Genomic DNA, 16,908 nt, shown 5'->3' with positions numbered 1-16,908 from the left:
GAAGAATACAACATGCTACAAAGGACATCCGTCTATTGAGTGATAAGTGTCAAATTTTTTCATTTTTGAGGATGGAATATCTTAATTTTCAAGTATACTACTTATCGCATCCAAAAATTGTCTACCGTTTAAGGAAAAATGTTAAATAGTTTGCTATTCGGAAAAGAAGGTTAGATGTTATCCGATCCGATAAGCAAGAAGCCACTTCCAAAGGTTAAATCATGCTATCTCCTATGACTGTTCAATTCCCTTATTCTTCACATTACTCGAGCGGATTTCGATCCATCGAGCCATTTAAACCAAGGTCAACAAGTAGGTGAAACCCAATCGTAGACAACTATGGTTCGAACATATAATTATCCTAATCAAATAAAATAAACATGGGGGATAAGAATGCAACATGCTACAAAGGACATGTCTAAACTTTTTTTCACTTTCTTATTTGTTAATCACACATAGTGGAGTTTTTGTCATATTTGCCAGCCTTCTCAAAGCATGGGGCTCCCCCAAGCACAAAGGGAGACTTTAAAACCATACCCATAGTTGCCTCCCCCTAACAAAGAAAAAGAAAAAAAAAAAATCACCACAGTGGAAGCTCCACTCTTCTTTCAACTCCATTGCCATTTGCGACACCCATTAAGCGATACTCCTATGTAATGTTTGGATGCCCAAAGAATATCAAGTATTATTTTCGAGTAATTATTCGTAGCCCTTGAGTTGCAAACTGTTACCCCTGCCATCCCAACAACTATTTGATATGTGAAGTTAGTTTGCATTTTTTAGCTTAATTGAAAAATGTAATTTGAAATAAAGAATTACAAAGCTAGGCATGTAAAGACTAAAGACACACTTCGTAAAATGTTTATTTTTGTTGGGTAGAAACTTTTGTATAAAATTTGAAATATTAGGGAATATTTTGTAATAAAAAGTTCAACCAATAATATACGTTATACACTTATACTACATTTTGGGTAAAGATATACGTAATATTTTATTTATATTTGTTTTTGAGGCTGAAAGGATAGAGAATCAGGAATGTATTCATAATTTCTAGAATATAATGAATATTCATAATTTTTTTATATTATAATTATAAATAAATAAATAAATAAATAAATAATGAAAAGATGGATAAATCATAAATGCAACCGGAAACTCCACAGGTCCGCGCGCACAATCATCTATCCTTTCACTCTTTCCCAACCCCGAAGCCGAAGGGGTCACCTGCGGCTTCTCCCCTGTTTTCCATTACACAATGGAGAGCTTAACTACGAGCTTCATGGCTCGAGCTCCGATAGATGTGAAGAAACTGTCTATTTCACATGTAGTCAGTTATGGAACCAGAAAATCGCTCGTCTCTCGGCCATCGCCAAGTTCCAGAGCTCTGCGATTAGTTTGCATGGCGGTACATACTAAATACACTAGAACTTATTTTGCAATTATAGTTGATCGATCTGAATCAGAACTCTTTTGTGATTTTCCCAGTTTTTTTTTTTCCCCCTTCTGTTTGACGCTACGTGTGTTCGAAATGCAGGAGCCGTATCTGCTAACGAAGCTCGACTCTGCCGAGAAAACATGGAAGGAGTTATCGGTAAGATTTCGTATACAAGAATCATTTGTTTCTGTTCCTCATTTGATTTTGACCATCAAATTTATGCGCACATTTGAGTTTTATCTGGTCCGTATGACTTCAACAATGTTGTTTGCTTTGCCGGAGGGGGCAATTTACCAGTTAAGTGTTTACACTTTTCAACCTTAATTAATATGAAAGTAATCAAGTGTAAAAAAGGATCTAGTGAAAGAGATTCTAGTATGAAGATATTGGCTTAACTAATTAGTATCATTTCAGCCCCAGAAAGAAATAATTTCAAACTTTTGGAACAGCACGAGTTCTTTAGTCGAGGGAGGAATTTGGTATATTCAGCCCCTGAAAGAGGAATTGGGCATATTCAACCCCAGAAAGATTTTTTTTTTTTGAAGTACTGAAACAGCATAAATTCTTTAATCGAAAGAGGAATTTGATGTATTCAGCTATGCTTTAATCATACAGTTAAGCAGAATATAGTACTGTTTAGTTTACCTTTAAGCATAGTTCTATTTTGATTTTTCTTTTTCAAGGGAACGACCTCCAATGCTTTCTGCATTTACATTTATAGGCATCCGTTTCATTATTTCAGATTCTAACTCATGGACTAATTTTATGTATAAATAACCTTAAAAGATAACCCTTTATAAACACTAATCCAACCGAACAGAACTTTTCGCCCAACTCCTTAAAACCTAGGAGTTTATGACTATTGATTACTTCTTCTGTTCCTGACTCCCTAATGATTATGTCTATAAACGTTGCAAAGTGTCCTACACCCATAAGGCCTCTTGCGTGTCTGCACTAAAGATTAGAAAAATTTACTGTGACACTTTCTCACTTTGTGTTTCAAACACAGGAAAATCTACTGTGACACTTTCTCACTTTTGCACAGTGAGTTGTTTAAAAATTAAAGTGATCTATTCTTTTGGGTCAAATATCATTTGGTCTTGTTGTTAAACTCAAATCTGAATCCATTCTTTCTAAGTTCACTGTTCAGAAATCGATTGTTTTCAGCCACTTAGAAATTCAATGCACTGAAGTGTTTTGGAAATGCCTGAATAGAAGGAATAATTAGATCTCTATAACCAAAATGTACAAACTTCTCTAATGTCGCTTCTTCAAGGCCATTAAGTTTCATCCTGAAAAGTCTTGTCAGGAATAAACAGCTTAAGCCTTTATTTGGTAATACATCATGCATCATTATATGATTTACCTTTCATGTCCAATGCATTGTTGTTTCTTCAACTTGCAGCTCTTTTATGGGAGGAATGAAGCCAATCTTTGTCAATTGTAGGTAAAACTGGCAGATCCTGATATCATCTCAAACAACAGTGAATACCAAAAGCTTGCACAATCTATGTCTGAGCTTGATGAGGTACTAAAGATAAAAAAAACAATTCGTCTCCTCATTAAGATGTTGTTTTAGATTTTCCTGTTTCTCAAATCGGGTTTTTTTTACTTGTTTGCATTGCCATCTTTTTCTTCTAACAATATACTTATTCTTTGAAATAATAGGTTGTGTCAATTTATAGGAAATTCAAAGATTGCGAGAAGCAATTAGAAGATGCAAAAGGTTTTGGAACCACACTATTCTCTTTTTAATCAGCGCTAGATAGAAAGATGACTATTTTAGGTTAACTGCATACCCCCCCCCCTCCCACCCCCCCCCCCACAAAAAAAAAAATAAAATAAAAAATAAAAAATAAAAAAAAATAAAAAAACCTTTTTTGATCAGGTTTATCAAAAGAGGGTAGCAGTGATGAAGACATGGCAGAGATGATTGCTTATGAAATCGAAACTTTATCCAATCAACTCAAAGAGCTGGAGGAGAAGCTGAAGGTATTCATTTTAGCATTTATTATGGGACTGTAAAATTTGTTTTTTAAGTTCTTGCTTATTTTAGTGCATGATTTTTTTTTTGGGGGGGGGTGGGGGGAATCAATGCATGATTTGATTTATTGCATACAACTTCAGTTGTCCATCTTCCTAATGCCTTTGTTATGCTGGGGGCCTTGACTATATTTATGATGTTAGTTGGAATTAACAACTCACTTACTGGACTTCCAAAGTTAAGGACAAGTGCTATCTACTTTTGAAAGCCTTACCTTTTGGCACTGGGGAGGGCCTTGCTAGAAGCTGCCGGTCAAGTCATGGGACAGTTATTCTGATCTCTGCTGCAATTTTCTGTGGCTTTGCTTATATGGTCTTCTGATTTCTGGGATATCTCCTGTTTGTATCTTAAGGAAAGAGAAAGATTTGTCTGAACAAAGCCTGCAAGAGCAGCTAAAGAGAGACTAGTTAAATAATGAAATGGCAATGATGTCCTGATGTTACACGAAGACAATTCATATTTTGCTTGGTGTCCTTGCTGTGAGGGGCATTAATAGACGTAGGCTATCAGGGAATAAGATGTTCATGAAGGAAGCAAAAGCTTTGATATGCTTGATTCATAAATGTTTACAGTCCTGCACATGTGAGACAATTATGAAAACAAAATTCTAATATAGGCGGAAAACCTAGCAAAAACATAACCAGAGATGTTGTTCCTCCAGTAAGCTTACCCATTTCAGCTGAGGATTCATCTATGCCTCAACAGTTGCTCATGCTCTGGAAAGCTCTCTGACCATCCAAGTTTGTTGTTGGCAAAGTAGTAAGATACCTCCCAAAGACAGGAGTTTTTGCATAACTCTGATTTGTAATTATAGTAATAATTTTTGTTCCTAGAAGAGGCTTTGATTTATTTATTAATTGTTAATTTGGGAGAATGTACATATATCCTTCAGCTAATTTATTTTTCATCTTTCTTCTAGATGTTGTTACTTCCCAGTGATCCTCTTGATTCTCGAAATATCTTGCTTGAAGGTAAGTTTGTTCTTTCTCCATTTAACCTGTATGTGAAGTTTGACTGATTATCCTTTGGTGTTGGATTTCTATTTTGTTATGAACTTACCTTGTGAGTCTCGCAGAAGATGACTTTGTTCAAAGAAATAAAAGAGTATGAGATGAGAAGACAAGAGAGGAGAGGAGAGTAATTAGAGTCTGTAGCATGCTTGGAGAGACAATGGATTTATCTCCTCAATATATGCTAAATTATCAATGATATGTAGAATTACATCAATACCACACACTTAACACCGGAACACCTGGGGAGGTAAAAGATGAAAAAAATACAGGCTGTAACAAAGTTTAGCTAAGTACCCATAACAGACTTTTGGTTTACCTTTCAGGTTTTGGAGAATTTTTGGGCTGCTTTTCATCTTGCTTATAGTGTTGCAACTTTCAAGGAAATTAACCAGATGACTGTTTCTAACTCTGAATTACTCTGCTAATCCTTTATTTTTCTTAATAATTTGAGCTTTTTGAAGTTCGAAAGATACTACTGTGGCCAGAAAATATAATATCTTCTGATGGAGGTTACGTGTATATTATTCTAGAGAATGGTCATTATGCATTTTGGATCCATGTAGTGAACTCCATTAAATTGGGATGAGGCTTGGGTGTTGTTGCTTATTATGCATTTGGAAGCCATAAAGGATCACTTTAGGATAATAGGAGAGAACAGTTAAGTTAACCATGGATGAAGGTGTGAGGCTGAGATGAACTGTGTAACGCACTTATTGACACCCCAGTCAATTAGATAAAACTTTGATATAGAATCCTGTATAATGCCTTATTTTAATACAAGATCCCTCAACCTCTTCCCTTTCTATGGTACAATTAAAGACAAATTGATTAAAGTGCCTTCCATTTGCAGTGAGGGCTGGCACTGGTGGTGATGAAGCTGGACTATGGGCTGGTGATCTTGTAGGTATATGTTTCCTTTATTCTTGTTAATGATTGTCTAGAGTTGTACTACAGATCATTTCAATTACATGAGTTTGTTTTTAACATTGTATCTTCCTTAAATTTCGTATTCACGTGCTCTGAGGTGACATCCACTATTAGGCATCTCTCTAGGAAACTCGAAGCCTGAAAATTGTACCTAACTGTGAATTCTGATATTAAGGATTTGAGATATCCTGACATCCCTAGGGACTACAATTAGGACCCATTTAAAATTGTGACCGTTTTCTGATCTATTGAAGATCATCCATTCCATGTTCTATAGTTGGTTAGTTGATGCTGGTGGGCCATTTGTTCTAAGTCTCACATGTTGCTTTATTTTTCATTTAAGAGGTATTCTAAATTCAAAGATGTTATTTAAGGTGACAGATAGTTTGGTTATGTTGTGACCTGTTCAAGTAGGGGTTAGGGGTGTCAGGGTGTGATTTGGAAAATTATAGGTTTCTGCCCCATCCCACCCTGAAATTACCCATCTCGGTTACATGATAAAATTAGGGTCTCATTCATGCTTGTAGGCTTTGGTTGGTATAGGTTTGCAACATTTTAAGAGTTTGTTACGTGTTACAGACCCACCCCTTTCTATCGCTAACTGCATGGAGAAATTTATTTGCTGCATGTGTTGGTCCACTGATTAGATGCTTACTACATTTGTGTGCGGAAGGCTTGGAACATGATATTGGGATGGAATGCATCTTGTGATTTCCACTTCTGTATTAATATCATCCTTAATTTCGCTAGGTCCGTATGTATCAGAGATATAGTGAGCGTAATTCTTGGAAGTACGCCCCATTATCAAGTTCAGAGGTAACCATGTCAACAATATGTTGAAAAAAAAAAAAAGAAGAAGATTATTGACTTTCTACTAGCTTGGCAAACCTTTCCTTTTCAGGCTGAGAGAGGTGGTTTCAAGACATATGTGATGGAAGTTAAAGGGAATTGTGTCTATAGCAAATTAAAATTTGAGTCTGGTGTTCACCGTGTTCAGCGTGTTCCTCAGACAGAAGCACAGGGCCGTGTGCACACATCTACTGCAACGGTGGCTATTATGCCAGAGGTCTGATTTGGCTTGCCATATAAATCAATTTGGATCATTCTTTTTATTAAATTTGGTATTTGTTGAACTGTTTGTCTGTGCAAATATGTGGCAATAATTTTTTTCTTCCTCATCAACCTCCCTCTTTTGAATTTATTTCTTCAGTTTCAAGTTATTGATTATCGAAATCTGCTTTTAGGCTGATGAAGTTGAGGTGGAAATTGACCCGAAGGATATTGAGCTTACAACAGCAAGGTCGGGTGGTGCTGGAGGTATTTATCAGTACAAGTTGTAGTAATATTCTTGAAGCACTATAATTTTAATCTGTCAATGAAGTGGATCTCATGCTTTAATTTGTCTTGATAACTACCAACATGCTGAAGGGTTGGGTCCAAGTCCAACTCCATTGAACCCCTTCCAGGACCCTGTGTAAAATGAAAACTGCACTGTTTGTCCCCCTATCCACAAAGAGCATTTGGAATACGTTGGTTCAAAATTTTGCTGTTTTTATATTGCTTGAAGATTTTGTCTTGACCCTGGAAAGTAATGTTGTCAGATGCCATGCTTGTAGTGCATTTCTTTTCGTAAGAGTGTGGTTTGTGTGTGTGTTTTTTTGGGTGAGTGTGTTGTGTGATATGACATGCTTGAGCTGACAATGCAGGGCAGAATGTCAACAAGGTGGAGACAGCTGTCGATCTTTTCCATAAACCAACAGGGATCCGCATCTTTTGTACCGAAGAGAGGACACAACTTAAAAATAAGAACCGTGCTCTTCAGCTGCTGCGAGCAAAACTGTGAGTTTACAAATGGATTTGTAGAGATGGAAATAGCATTGTATGGGCACTAAATTTTGGTTGCGAATTTTTTAAAAAGTTTTAGCTTTTCCAGAGACGTCCCTCGTGAGGCATAAATCTTCCTCCAATCTTTCAGATTGCAATGCTGAGATGTACATAGAAGGGAAAATTACATATAGACCCCCTATGTTTGTAATCAATTACATCTACTACCCATGAAAAAAAATCAATTACAGATGCCCCCTTACTGCTTCAGCAGAGCTGCCCATTTATAGATTTCGATTCTTAGCAGTAGGGGGGCATCTGTAATTGATTTTTTTGCAGGAGTAGTAAATGTAATTGATTACAAACCCAGGGGATCTATATATAATTTGCCCTACATAGAAAAGGATAATTGTACTATAAACTAGGTTGCCTGAAAAAGGTTCCATTTTGTAAAACCAGGTATACATTTGAGTAATTAAAAAGGTATTTTGTTCTTTAAAGGTGGGTATGGGTTCAGTACTTGTTGAAAATTCAAATGATGGACACGGCTCTTCTTGATAAGTAAGAAGATTTTGAGAAATCTTAAATAACCTCTTCTGACAAACTATTGCCTAAAAATATCAATCATGTAGGATGGGATGGCCATCTTGTGTACATCAATTGTGAGATTGAACATTTGGATAGTCTCTAATCTATATTCTTGTTTCAGGTATGAAATCAAGTTAAGGGAGCAGCAAGAGAAAATAAGAGATGAGAGAAAATCACAGGTTTAATATCTTGGTATTAGCGAATAGTAACATGAAGCAGTATTTGTAACATAATGTGTGGACTTGTTATAGGTGTATATTCTGGTTTCAGTTCAGGCTCACAGAGAGTTTTTGGATGACAGATGAGACTGTCTAATGGATTTCTGAATGACAGGTTGGAACTGGTTCTCGTTCAGAAAAGATCCGGACGTACAATTATAAGGTGCTCAAGAATGCTTTATGCCAAATATTTTGTATTCTATACTTTTTCTACAGGTTAATTGTCTCTATCAATCATCTTTCTCCTGCAGTTGAGCTGCAGGTATATCTCTGTCAAAATCTTTGTCATGAACCCCCCCCCTTTCCCACTATTATAAGATGAAAGGGAAAAAGGGCATTCCAGTGCAAGTCTTCGTCCATTGAGGTCTGGGAAGGATAAGACTCATAACATTAGTAGCCTTACCCATGCTTTTACAGAGAGCCTCTTTCCTCAATATGACCTTTAATCTTTATCTTTGATCTGCATCAATGTCGTAGACTTTCAACTAGTCACACTGTTTTGAAATACACAAGAATCTCATCAGTATGTCAGTGAGTTCCCCACTAACTAAAATTGTTGCCATTTGATAAGAAGTTTCTAATTGTTGCATATGATTTCCATTTTGCAACCATGTAAAAGAGCATGGGACATGAAACTCTCTCTAGCATAGCTGTAGCTGTCCTTTTATTTTGTTGAAGTATATGGAAATTTGGTATTTTTACTGTTCATGTACTGTTCACGTGAACAGTAAAAAACAGCACGTTCACGACGTTCACGGAACAGTATTATGCATGCTTTATTATATTTTCTATTTTTAATGTGGGAGTCTTGCTACATAAGTTTTGGGAGTTTTTTAGAAAGTATAGTTTCTATTTTGGTGGTGGTTTCTATTTTCAGAACTTTCTATTTTAGGAGTTAAGAAGTTACTAAAGCTGTAATATTTTGTTTCCTTTTTCTAGAGGACAATTACTTGTCTCTCAAGTTGTATTAGATTCATTAGAAACTATAAATAAAAGTGCTCTGTGATTCTAGATTCTCAAGTAAGAATCACAAGCCTCTTCTACTAGTTATTCATCTCTCTTCTCTTCTTCTTCTTCTCTCTTTTCTTTGTTCAAGTTCAGCTGTTGTTTTGATTATTTAATGCTTGTTTTCTAACATATTTATTTATACTTTTTGATGATGGAAACATTTTCAAATATATTTGGCACTTTGTAATTTGGTTTCGACATTTTGTTAGGACAACAGAGTTACTGATCACCGATTGAAGATGAATTTTGAACTCACATCTTTCCTTGATGGTGACATTGAGACAGCTGTTCAGGTATTTGTTATCCTACATTTATCATCTGTTACTTTCAGTTACTTTGGGAGTGAGCCAGGTCACTAATATCTATTCAGGAAAGGAAAGGAAATCGTAATAAATTTCAAAATTTCAATGGAACAGCTCCATGAAATATTGTCACAAGGTGTGATTTTGTAGTGTTGGTTGTTTTAGACCACCAAATGGATAATGTTAAGAGGCTGGAACCATTTGTCTTGTGCCATAGAACTTTGATCCGTCCCTCAAAGAGCTTTTTGCTTTTCCTGGCACATGGAGATACTGATGAAGAAAAAGTTAATTAATACATTCTTTGTTGGAAAGTAGAAGGTGGGGGGGGGGGATGTTGGCTATTGCTGCCTCCTAATGTATTTTCTCTCTCTTGTAGTCCTGTGCTGCCACGGAACAGAAGGAACTATTGGAAGATCTAGCTGAGTCTGTAGGAAAATCTGCTTAGCACTGTATAGCCTGACCTTGTCGTCGAAGCTGTTGTTAACTTTTGGATTATGAGACAGAACAGCAACTAATTGGGTTCGTTATTCAACTGATCAGGGAAACAATGGGGTACCATGTCCTATTCATCTTCTTGTGTATTTTATGGTAGATGGTAATGGCTTCTGTAACATGGTCATTTGCTTAAATCCTGTGCTCTTTTCCATAAGTCAACAGAAAGATGAGCTAAGCTAATTATTCTGGCTTTCTCAACTGCTTTGGTCAATGACAGATTAAGTATTGCACTTAATGCGAATTATGCCTGTGTAACCAGGGGGGGGGATCCATGATCAAATCATCAAAGTGACAATCTTTCTCGGAACCTCTCCTGCTGCTTGTTCAACTTTCAACCCTTCCAATCGACTTTTGTGCATGCACTAGTGCTAACATAGAATCGTTTGGATTTCATGTAACACATTGTTTCAATGACAAGGGTTCTGTGATCAAAGGAACGCCCAGCTACCACTCTTGATCAGCTTGAGCCGCGTCCTAGTGCCCCATTTCTACCCTAACGGCATCCTCTGGGCTGCGGATTGCAACTTCAGGGTAATGTAGGTGAGCTCCACCGTCTTCTGACGTGTTTCCCTCAAGATAGCAGACTTGCCTAGGATGGAGCACCATCCCTGCTTGGGACATTGTAGTTGTCATATGCATGTTCACCCACCTGGGCCACCGGAGTGTCCTCTAGCCGAAAGAGTTTGGACTTATCTTTTTGAGAGAACATGCTCTCAATGAGTGCCCAATGAATTATAAAATTTAATTACGGATAATATTCTAATCAAAGTACTAGAATATTCAAAGAGTGTCAAGTGGGTTATAGGATTTCCTCTTAGAAGAAGATTCAAATACAGCTAAAAGAGTTGCCTTTCTTAGGTAGGTAGCTCTCCGCCACGTCAAATTGTTCTTAGAGTGTCCAATGAATTATAAGATTTAATCACCTATAATATTCTAATCCAAGAATTAAAGTATTCAATGAGTGCAAAGTGGGTTATAAAATTTCCTTGAAGAGGATCCGAATACAGCTGAGAGAATCTCCTCCGTATCAACAACCGTACTAGGTAGTGCTTTTTTGATGAAGGTGAACCACATTCTTTATGTGATTCATTTTTGTTTTCTTACCGTTGTCATGATCAATAACTAAAATTAGGAAGTAGAAGCTAATACTGCAGCATATTTTTTAATTGTTTATGCTTTATTTTGTTTAGGGAGCAGAAGCTAACACTGCCTCTTTAAACGCTCAAGGGAAATGAGAATTTATTAGCCGAGACATTCCATGGATGGTTAATTAATGGTGACACAACTCCTAAACTTTTTCACTTGTCCACAAAATTTTGGAGGCCGAAAAATTTGATGCAAAGTCTGAAGAAAGAGGAGCAAACGCAAGCCCCAGATTTTTTTTGGATAAGCCAAGAAAATGCATGATAATGCTGGATGGTGCTGGTGAGCCATCTCCAAGCAGGTTCCTACAAGGCGAGGAATGGTCTCTACTTGAATAGATGCATCCATAACTTACAAGACTCTAAAAAGTTGGGATATAAATTCATGAGGCCAATGCTTAATCGGTACTGGTAAGAATTTTGCAAGCATAAGACAACTTGTGCGGAAGGACACAGCAACAAAAGGATCAAAAGCTCCGTCATTAAGCCCCAGAATTTTAACCTCACATGACAAGTTTTTTGATTCCCATACCACATGAATGTGTCTTGAATAATCCAGCTCCAAAGCAGCCTTTCATGACCTCCAGGAGGAATACTGAAAAATCACTTCTTCCAGAATAACCTCATGGCTTCTATGAAGGGTAATATACTAATAATATTTTTTGAATGCATGAGGTGTGTTATCCAGAACTCAGACACAAGGACATAAGAAATGAAAAATAATTGAAACATCAACATATTCCCTTCTACAACCATGCACATACCCATCTAATTCCCCACTATTCCTCCTCTCCTGAAACCTAAACCCCTGGACCTACCCTTGCCCAACCACACCTGCCCCCAATCTCTGTTCTTCCTCTCTGCCCTTGAAACCTAGACCTCCACTCCATCCCCTTCAGTCCTGATTCGTACTACACCCTCTTCACAACCTCCCCCTATCTCATTTATGCCTCTCTCTGCAACATGTCCCCCACTCTGTTCCATTCATCCATCAATAATTCATCTCCTTCCTAGCTTCCTACCCCCATAGCAGCCCCTCCCCCCTATAATGTCAGTTTCATTTCAAACATGCAATGTCATCACTAACTCAACACCAGGCGCAGTTTAGAAATCAAAGGAACAAACAAAGCTCCCTGGTTATAGAAGAATGTCACAAGTCTCGTTAATCAATCTAAACTATCCTTTGACAACATTTAATTGGGTAAGATGAGTTCAGTACAATGTTCAAAAACACAATTCAACAGCAGCTTCAATTTCCTTCCAAAACCCACAAACCAAAAACATGTACTTTGCTTTCTCATGATTCTTCATCTTTCATCTATTCATGTTGTCTGGGACAATCAGCAGTATCAAATTTCCCCACCAACCGTTTGGGGGAAATTTTCTAGCCGGACTTGTGGATTCAACCTTTTTTTAGTTTAGTACTTAATTTCCAAAGCTTTCCACCATCTAGAGTCCAAAACAAAAGAAATAAGACTATAACTAAAAGTAGTTAAAATGCACAAAGGACAACTGCTCAACTGCACATACCTTCTGCCGTTTCTTTTTGTTTTTCATTTTCTTACGCTTCTTCTGCTGATTGCCTTCCCCTTTATCCTGATTTTCTCCATCTTCACTAGGATCCTGAAATTCTTGCAGCCATTCAGAATAACAAAACAAAAAGTTCGAAACTTTTCAATTCTTAATTACCTTTTGTTTTCTTCTCTTCTTTTTCTTCTTATGTTTCATCACCTTACTTTCTGTAAATTTACCTTGTTTTACTCCATCTTCATCAGAATCCTGCAGCTCTCCGTAACTCTTTAAAATGAAAAGAGGAAAAGGAAACATCTCAATAACTTCTCACAGATTTAAAATTAAAGCACCTTAGGATCATCAAAAGAAATCACATGCCGAATTCTTCTTCCAGAATTTGGATCTGCACCTGAAATAAAAGATAATCAGAGAAACCCTCCTGTACTCTGGTCAAGTGAGGAGTCATAACCATATTTTGTTCTGCACTTAATTGTAACAAAAAAAATAAAAATAGAGCCCTGCCAAAACCTAATTGAAACTCACAATAACAAATAAATAAGTGTATACCAAGATGGTGTGCTGCTAAATTGAGTGAGAAATATTCCTTAACTTGTAAAACCCAACCCCAACCCCCCCCCCCCCCCAGTTGGAATCACCTCCCCTTGAGAGTGCCACACAATCAGGTGGGGTCCCACCTCTTAAAACTGACAAGGTGGGATCTGCTGGGGGACTTTTGAAAGGGGATGGGGGGGGGGGGGATGAAGTGTCACACCTCATTGAATTTACCCTTCAGCTATATGCAACTGAATCAAAACCTGAATTCTCTTTTTTGGTAGGGGAAAAAAGAATTATCTTCTGCTGTCCAAGCAAAAAATAAACTTTGGAATTCTGCTATCTGAGCGAAAAATATAGTTTTATCCACTCAAGCAAAGGAATTAATATGATCGGTTGATGGTAACATCTTAATATAAGGTTCACCATAAACTGTTGGATTAAATTTGCACCCTTCATATGTAATTCCAGCATCTAACTAGAGTTCCAACTCCGCCATTAGATGCTAATCAGAGAGACTTTTGGCTAGAGTAGTAGTGGTCAGACGCCAACCAAATGATGCGTAATTAACATCAAGACGCAGCATATACAAGATAATCCATAGCAGTTTGCCTTGTCAAGGATCATAACTTTACCAAGCCAATTGCGACAGACTAAATTGCATGTGGACAGTGCATGCGTGCCACTCTTGTATTGGTGTGATAATGATCCACTCTCTCTCTCTCTCTCTTTCTTATCTATATTACTTAAGAATCTATAGGGATCCAGCTTTAGTGGTGCCTCCTACATGGTGGTGCCTGTGGTGCCCATTATTGGATAGGCACCTGTTAGCGTAATTTAATCCTCACACACTTACACGTGCTTAAGTGACTCTATTAGGCACATGTGTAAATATGCGGTTAGGATTAAACTGCGATGACGTGGTGCCCATCCAACGATGGACACCACAAGCACCACACGTAGGAGGCATCACTGAAGCAAGATCCCAGCTATAGAATGCAATAGTAGTTATATTCAGAATTAAGCAGATCGCATAATAGTAATTATATGAAAAATGATTGTAACTAGAAGTAATTGCTTTAGTTGGGAGTCTCTCATCATGAGAGATATAAATAAATAGTAAACATCTGGGCAGTTATCTAAACTGAATTGTACTCTTAAAAGAGCTTTAGTTATGAAATGAGGGCAGACTTCAAAACTCCTAATTTTTTCTCTAGATCCTATCTTGAGAAGATGTGGAATGCCTCATAATAAACCAAGATGCCACGTTTTCATGTTGTAAGGCCAATCTATCAGCCTTTCCTCTCCATCTCAGTTTTCCTACCTCCTTCCCTTAACTCTGTCTTCTCCCGATATCCAACTCTTCTCTGCATTATTTGTATTAAGATGATGAATAGGTAGGAAGAGGAGTGACAATAGGGAATGAGATAAAATAGGAAAAGAGAAAAACAAGATTGAAGATAGAAGTAAAATAAGCATAAAGAGGTTGGCCTTGTACAAATACATATGACATCTTGGCTAATTAGGAGGTAAGCGATCTCCTCTCTAGATAATTTTCAAGAGAACTAATTTAGGATTCCAATGCTTATTGATTCAGATTATCACAATATCACTATTTAATTAGTCAACAACAATAACTTCCTATAACTCCTTACATGTAAACAAACTCTGCATCAATAACCACAGTCATAAGCCCTACTACCACCATATAACCCACTTACACTACATGCCATACATTCACAGAATTGCATGCAGGGCATGTAACAGTTTGGCCTTCTATAACTTGACAGAGGAGAAGACAATAAATACAAAAAGTAAAGTTTGACAAAAACTCAATGCCACTGACCTTTTACAGAGTCTTTTGCATTTTTGACAGCCAACTCAAGAAGATCAGGATTTATAGAATCTATTCCACCAGGTTCGTTGAGTTTTCTTTCAAGGAACTTCCCCAAAGCAGCGGCTTTGTTGGTAGCTAGTGGTCCACCTGGGTGAGAAAGCCTAAACCAAAATACAGTAAGGTGGCCAATGATAAGAGAGGAGAAGGTACAGTATATTATTATTTACATCAGTATTCAGCAAGTTCCCTAAAATTCATTTCCTTTTTTTTTTTTTGAATTGGTGTTTCCCCCCATCATTTCTCAGGGTCAACCAGCAGATCAAATAAGCAAGAGTCGAAGTGAAATTGCTGCAGTCTTTTTCTAGTTCTGGGGCCTGTGGAATCAGTGGAACGATAAATTTAGGTCTTTGCAGGAAGCAGTATTGAGTATGCTAATGTCCATGAAATGAACACAATCACCGTTCTTATTGACTTTCGATTACTCCCTGCGTTCCAAGGTGTTCTAACAACTACTAGTCTCATAACCTGCGGCTTGGGAACAGTAGGATTCACATCCCCTTCAAATGGGGTATTTGAGTAACTAAGATGAGAATCCATGCATCCCTCAATCTCAATGGAAATATATAAAGGGAGAAATCTGATTTTCCGAGCAAAACAAGGCTGGCTATAAAAGAAAGATTAGAAGAAAAGAAAAAAAGAAACAAGGGGAAGAAATGCAAAGATTGGTCTGTATGAAACGGACCTGGGGCGAGACCGAGAAGGAGGAGGTGCTGATGGCAGAGGCGCAAACTTGCTTCCCCGTAAAGCTCGTCTTTCATCCTCCGTTAGGTCTTCCAGACCTCCTGCCATTCGTTTTTCCCTTTCTTCTGCTTTCTTCTGCTTCTCCAACCTCCAACCTCCAGCCTGCAACCCTAATTGCAAATTGAAATCGCAATGCCCCCTGTGTCTGTCACACTCCAACTCGCTACTTAAAAACCTGCAATGACTGAACCCTATACCAGATCAACCTTCTGCTTGTCTCCACATCGGATGGATTTTTTTCGGTCAAACTCCGAATGGATTTTGGTTTGATATTGTTTTTTATACTCGGATATCATTTGAGTAGATCCTGTCTTTCTTTTCTTCTGGTAAAATTCTTTGCAGATCCTGTAAAACAAACAAGGTGTCATGTGAATTAAGTACAAATTTTATTTTTAAAAAAAAAAACTTTAAATTCGATCCAACAAATGTCTTGCATTGAAAATTTGGAATATGAAAAGAAACGAGGAGGAGGTGAAGGTGCGAAAGGAATTTGGATCATTGGCATTTGACAAAAATCATGTGAAAGTTCGTGAAAAAAAGATCTTGTTGGTTTTATAGTTTTTTTTTGGTAAGATGTTGGTGTTATAGTTTATAAAATAAAGCAACAATAACAATAACTAAAAATTTTAATTGATGTTTAATTTTGGATCAAATCCACAAGAGTTAGCATAGAAGGGTCACTGATCCGAACTCAAAGTTCGTGAAAAGAGATCTTGTTGGTCTTATATCTAGATATATATGAGCTGACCTAGTATTTTTCCAATCTTAAAAGTAAAAACTTCCACATCCTGATTTCTTCCAGGTCCATTCGGACCTACTCACATGTGGGTGCGCTTCTAGCGCATAGGGAGGTAGCCTTTTGTTAAGAGGTCTAAAGTCCTAAGAGGTCTTTGGTTCAATTCTCTGTTCCCTCCACATCTCCCCCCCCCCCTTCCCAAACCCATCCCCAAAGGACCTATGGGCTTCCAGTCATGATGACCCGTGTCCACTTGTAAAAAAACAAAACCTAGCTACATCCTGATTTAACCAGTGCCATTGCTCAAGTCTCTTGCATTTTCTTTGACCTTTTCTTATTTTTGGTTGACCTACAAGTCTGCATCTTCATCTACTGCCGTGCAATTTTTCTGAGTTTGGATGATGAAAAAGCACGTCACAATTTGGATGTAAATTGATGCATATGGGGTGGCACATGGTTCCGGACTTGGAATTG

At 37.5% G+C, this 16,908-nt stretch overlaps 2 protein-coding genes across 2 annotated transcripts; one reads left to right on the top strand and one right to left on the bottom strand.

The window, feature by feature from the left end:
* Positions 1–1,185: 1,185 nt before the first annotated feature.
* Positions 1,186–10,121, top strand: APG3 (Peptide chain release factor 1). The gene is made up of 15 exons (XM_089153298.1): positions 1,186–1,405; positions 1,535–1,591; positions 2,883–2,963; positions 3,104–3,161; positions 3,324–3,427; positions 4,399–4,450; positions 5,343–5,392; positions 6,170–6,235; positions 6,321–6,485; positions 6,664–6,736; positions 7,126–7,258; positions 7,953–8,010; positions 8,165–8,212; positions 9,267–9,350; positions 9,736–10,121. The coding sequence occupies exons 1-15, from the start codon at positions 1,256–1,258 to the stop codon at positions 9,802–9,804; spliced, it is 1,248 nt and encodes a 415-aa protein (XP_089009424.1). The 5' UTR covers positions 1,186–1,255; the 3' UTR covers positions 9,805–10,121.
* A 1,988-nt stretch (positions 10,122–12,109) lies between these two features.
* On the bottom strand, positions 12,110–16,198 carry LOC149019265 (E3 ubiquitin-protein ligase). The gene is made up of 6 exons (XM_089153297.1): positions 15,640–16,198; positions 14,907–15,058; positions 12,859–12,917; positions 12,686–12,775; positions 12,527–12,619; positions 12,110–12,445 (listed from the first exon to the last, which is right to left on the bottom strand). Exons 1-6 carry the CDS (start codon positions 15,744–15,746, stop codon positions 12,422–12,424), a joined length of 525 nt encoding a protein of 174 aa, XP_089009423.1. The 5' UTR covers positions 15,747–16,198; the 3' UTR covers positions 12,110–12,421.
* Positions 16,199–16,908: the final 710 nt, after the last annotated feature.

The sequence above is a fragment of the Hakea prostrata genome, chromosome 4 (genome assembly GCF_041222555.1).
Source record: "Hakea prostrata isolate BN-2017 chromosome 4, UWA_Hpros_2, whole genome shotgun sequence".
Taxonomy (NCBI): Eukaryota; Viridiplantae; Streptophyta; class Magnoliopsida; order Proteales; family Proteaceae; genus Hakea; species Hakea prostrata.
Note: the sequence above shows the minus strand (reverse complement) of the source record. Positions and strands in the feature narration are given on the sequence as shown.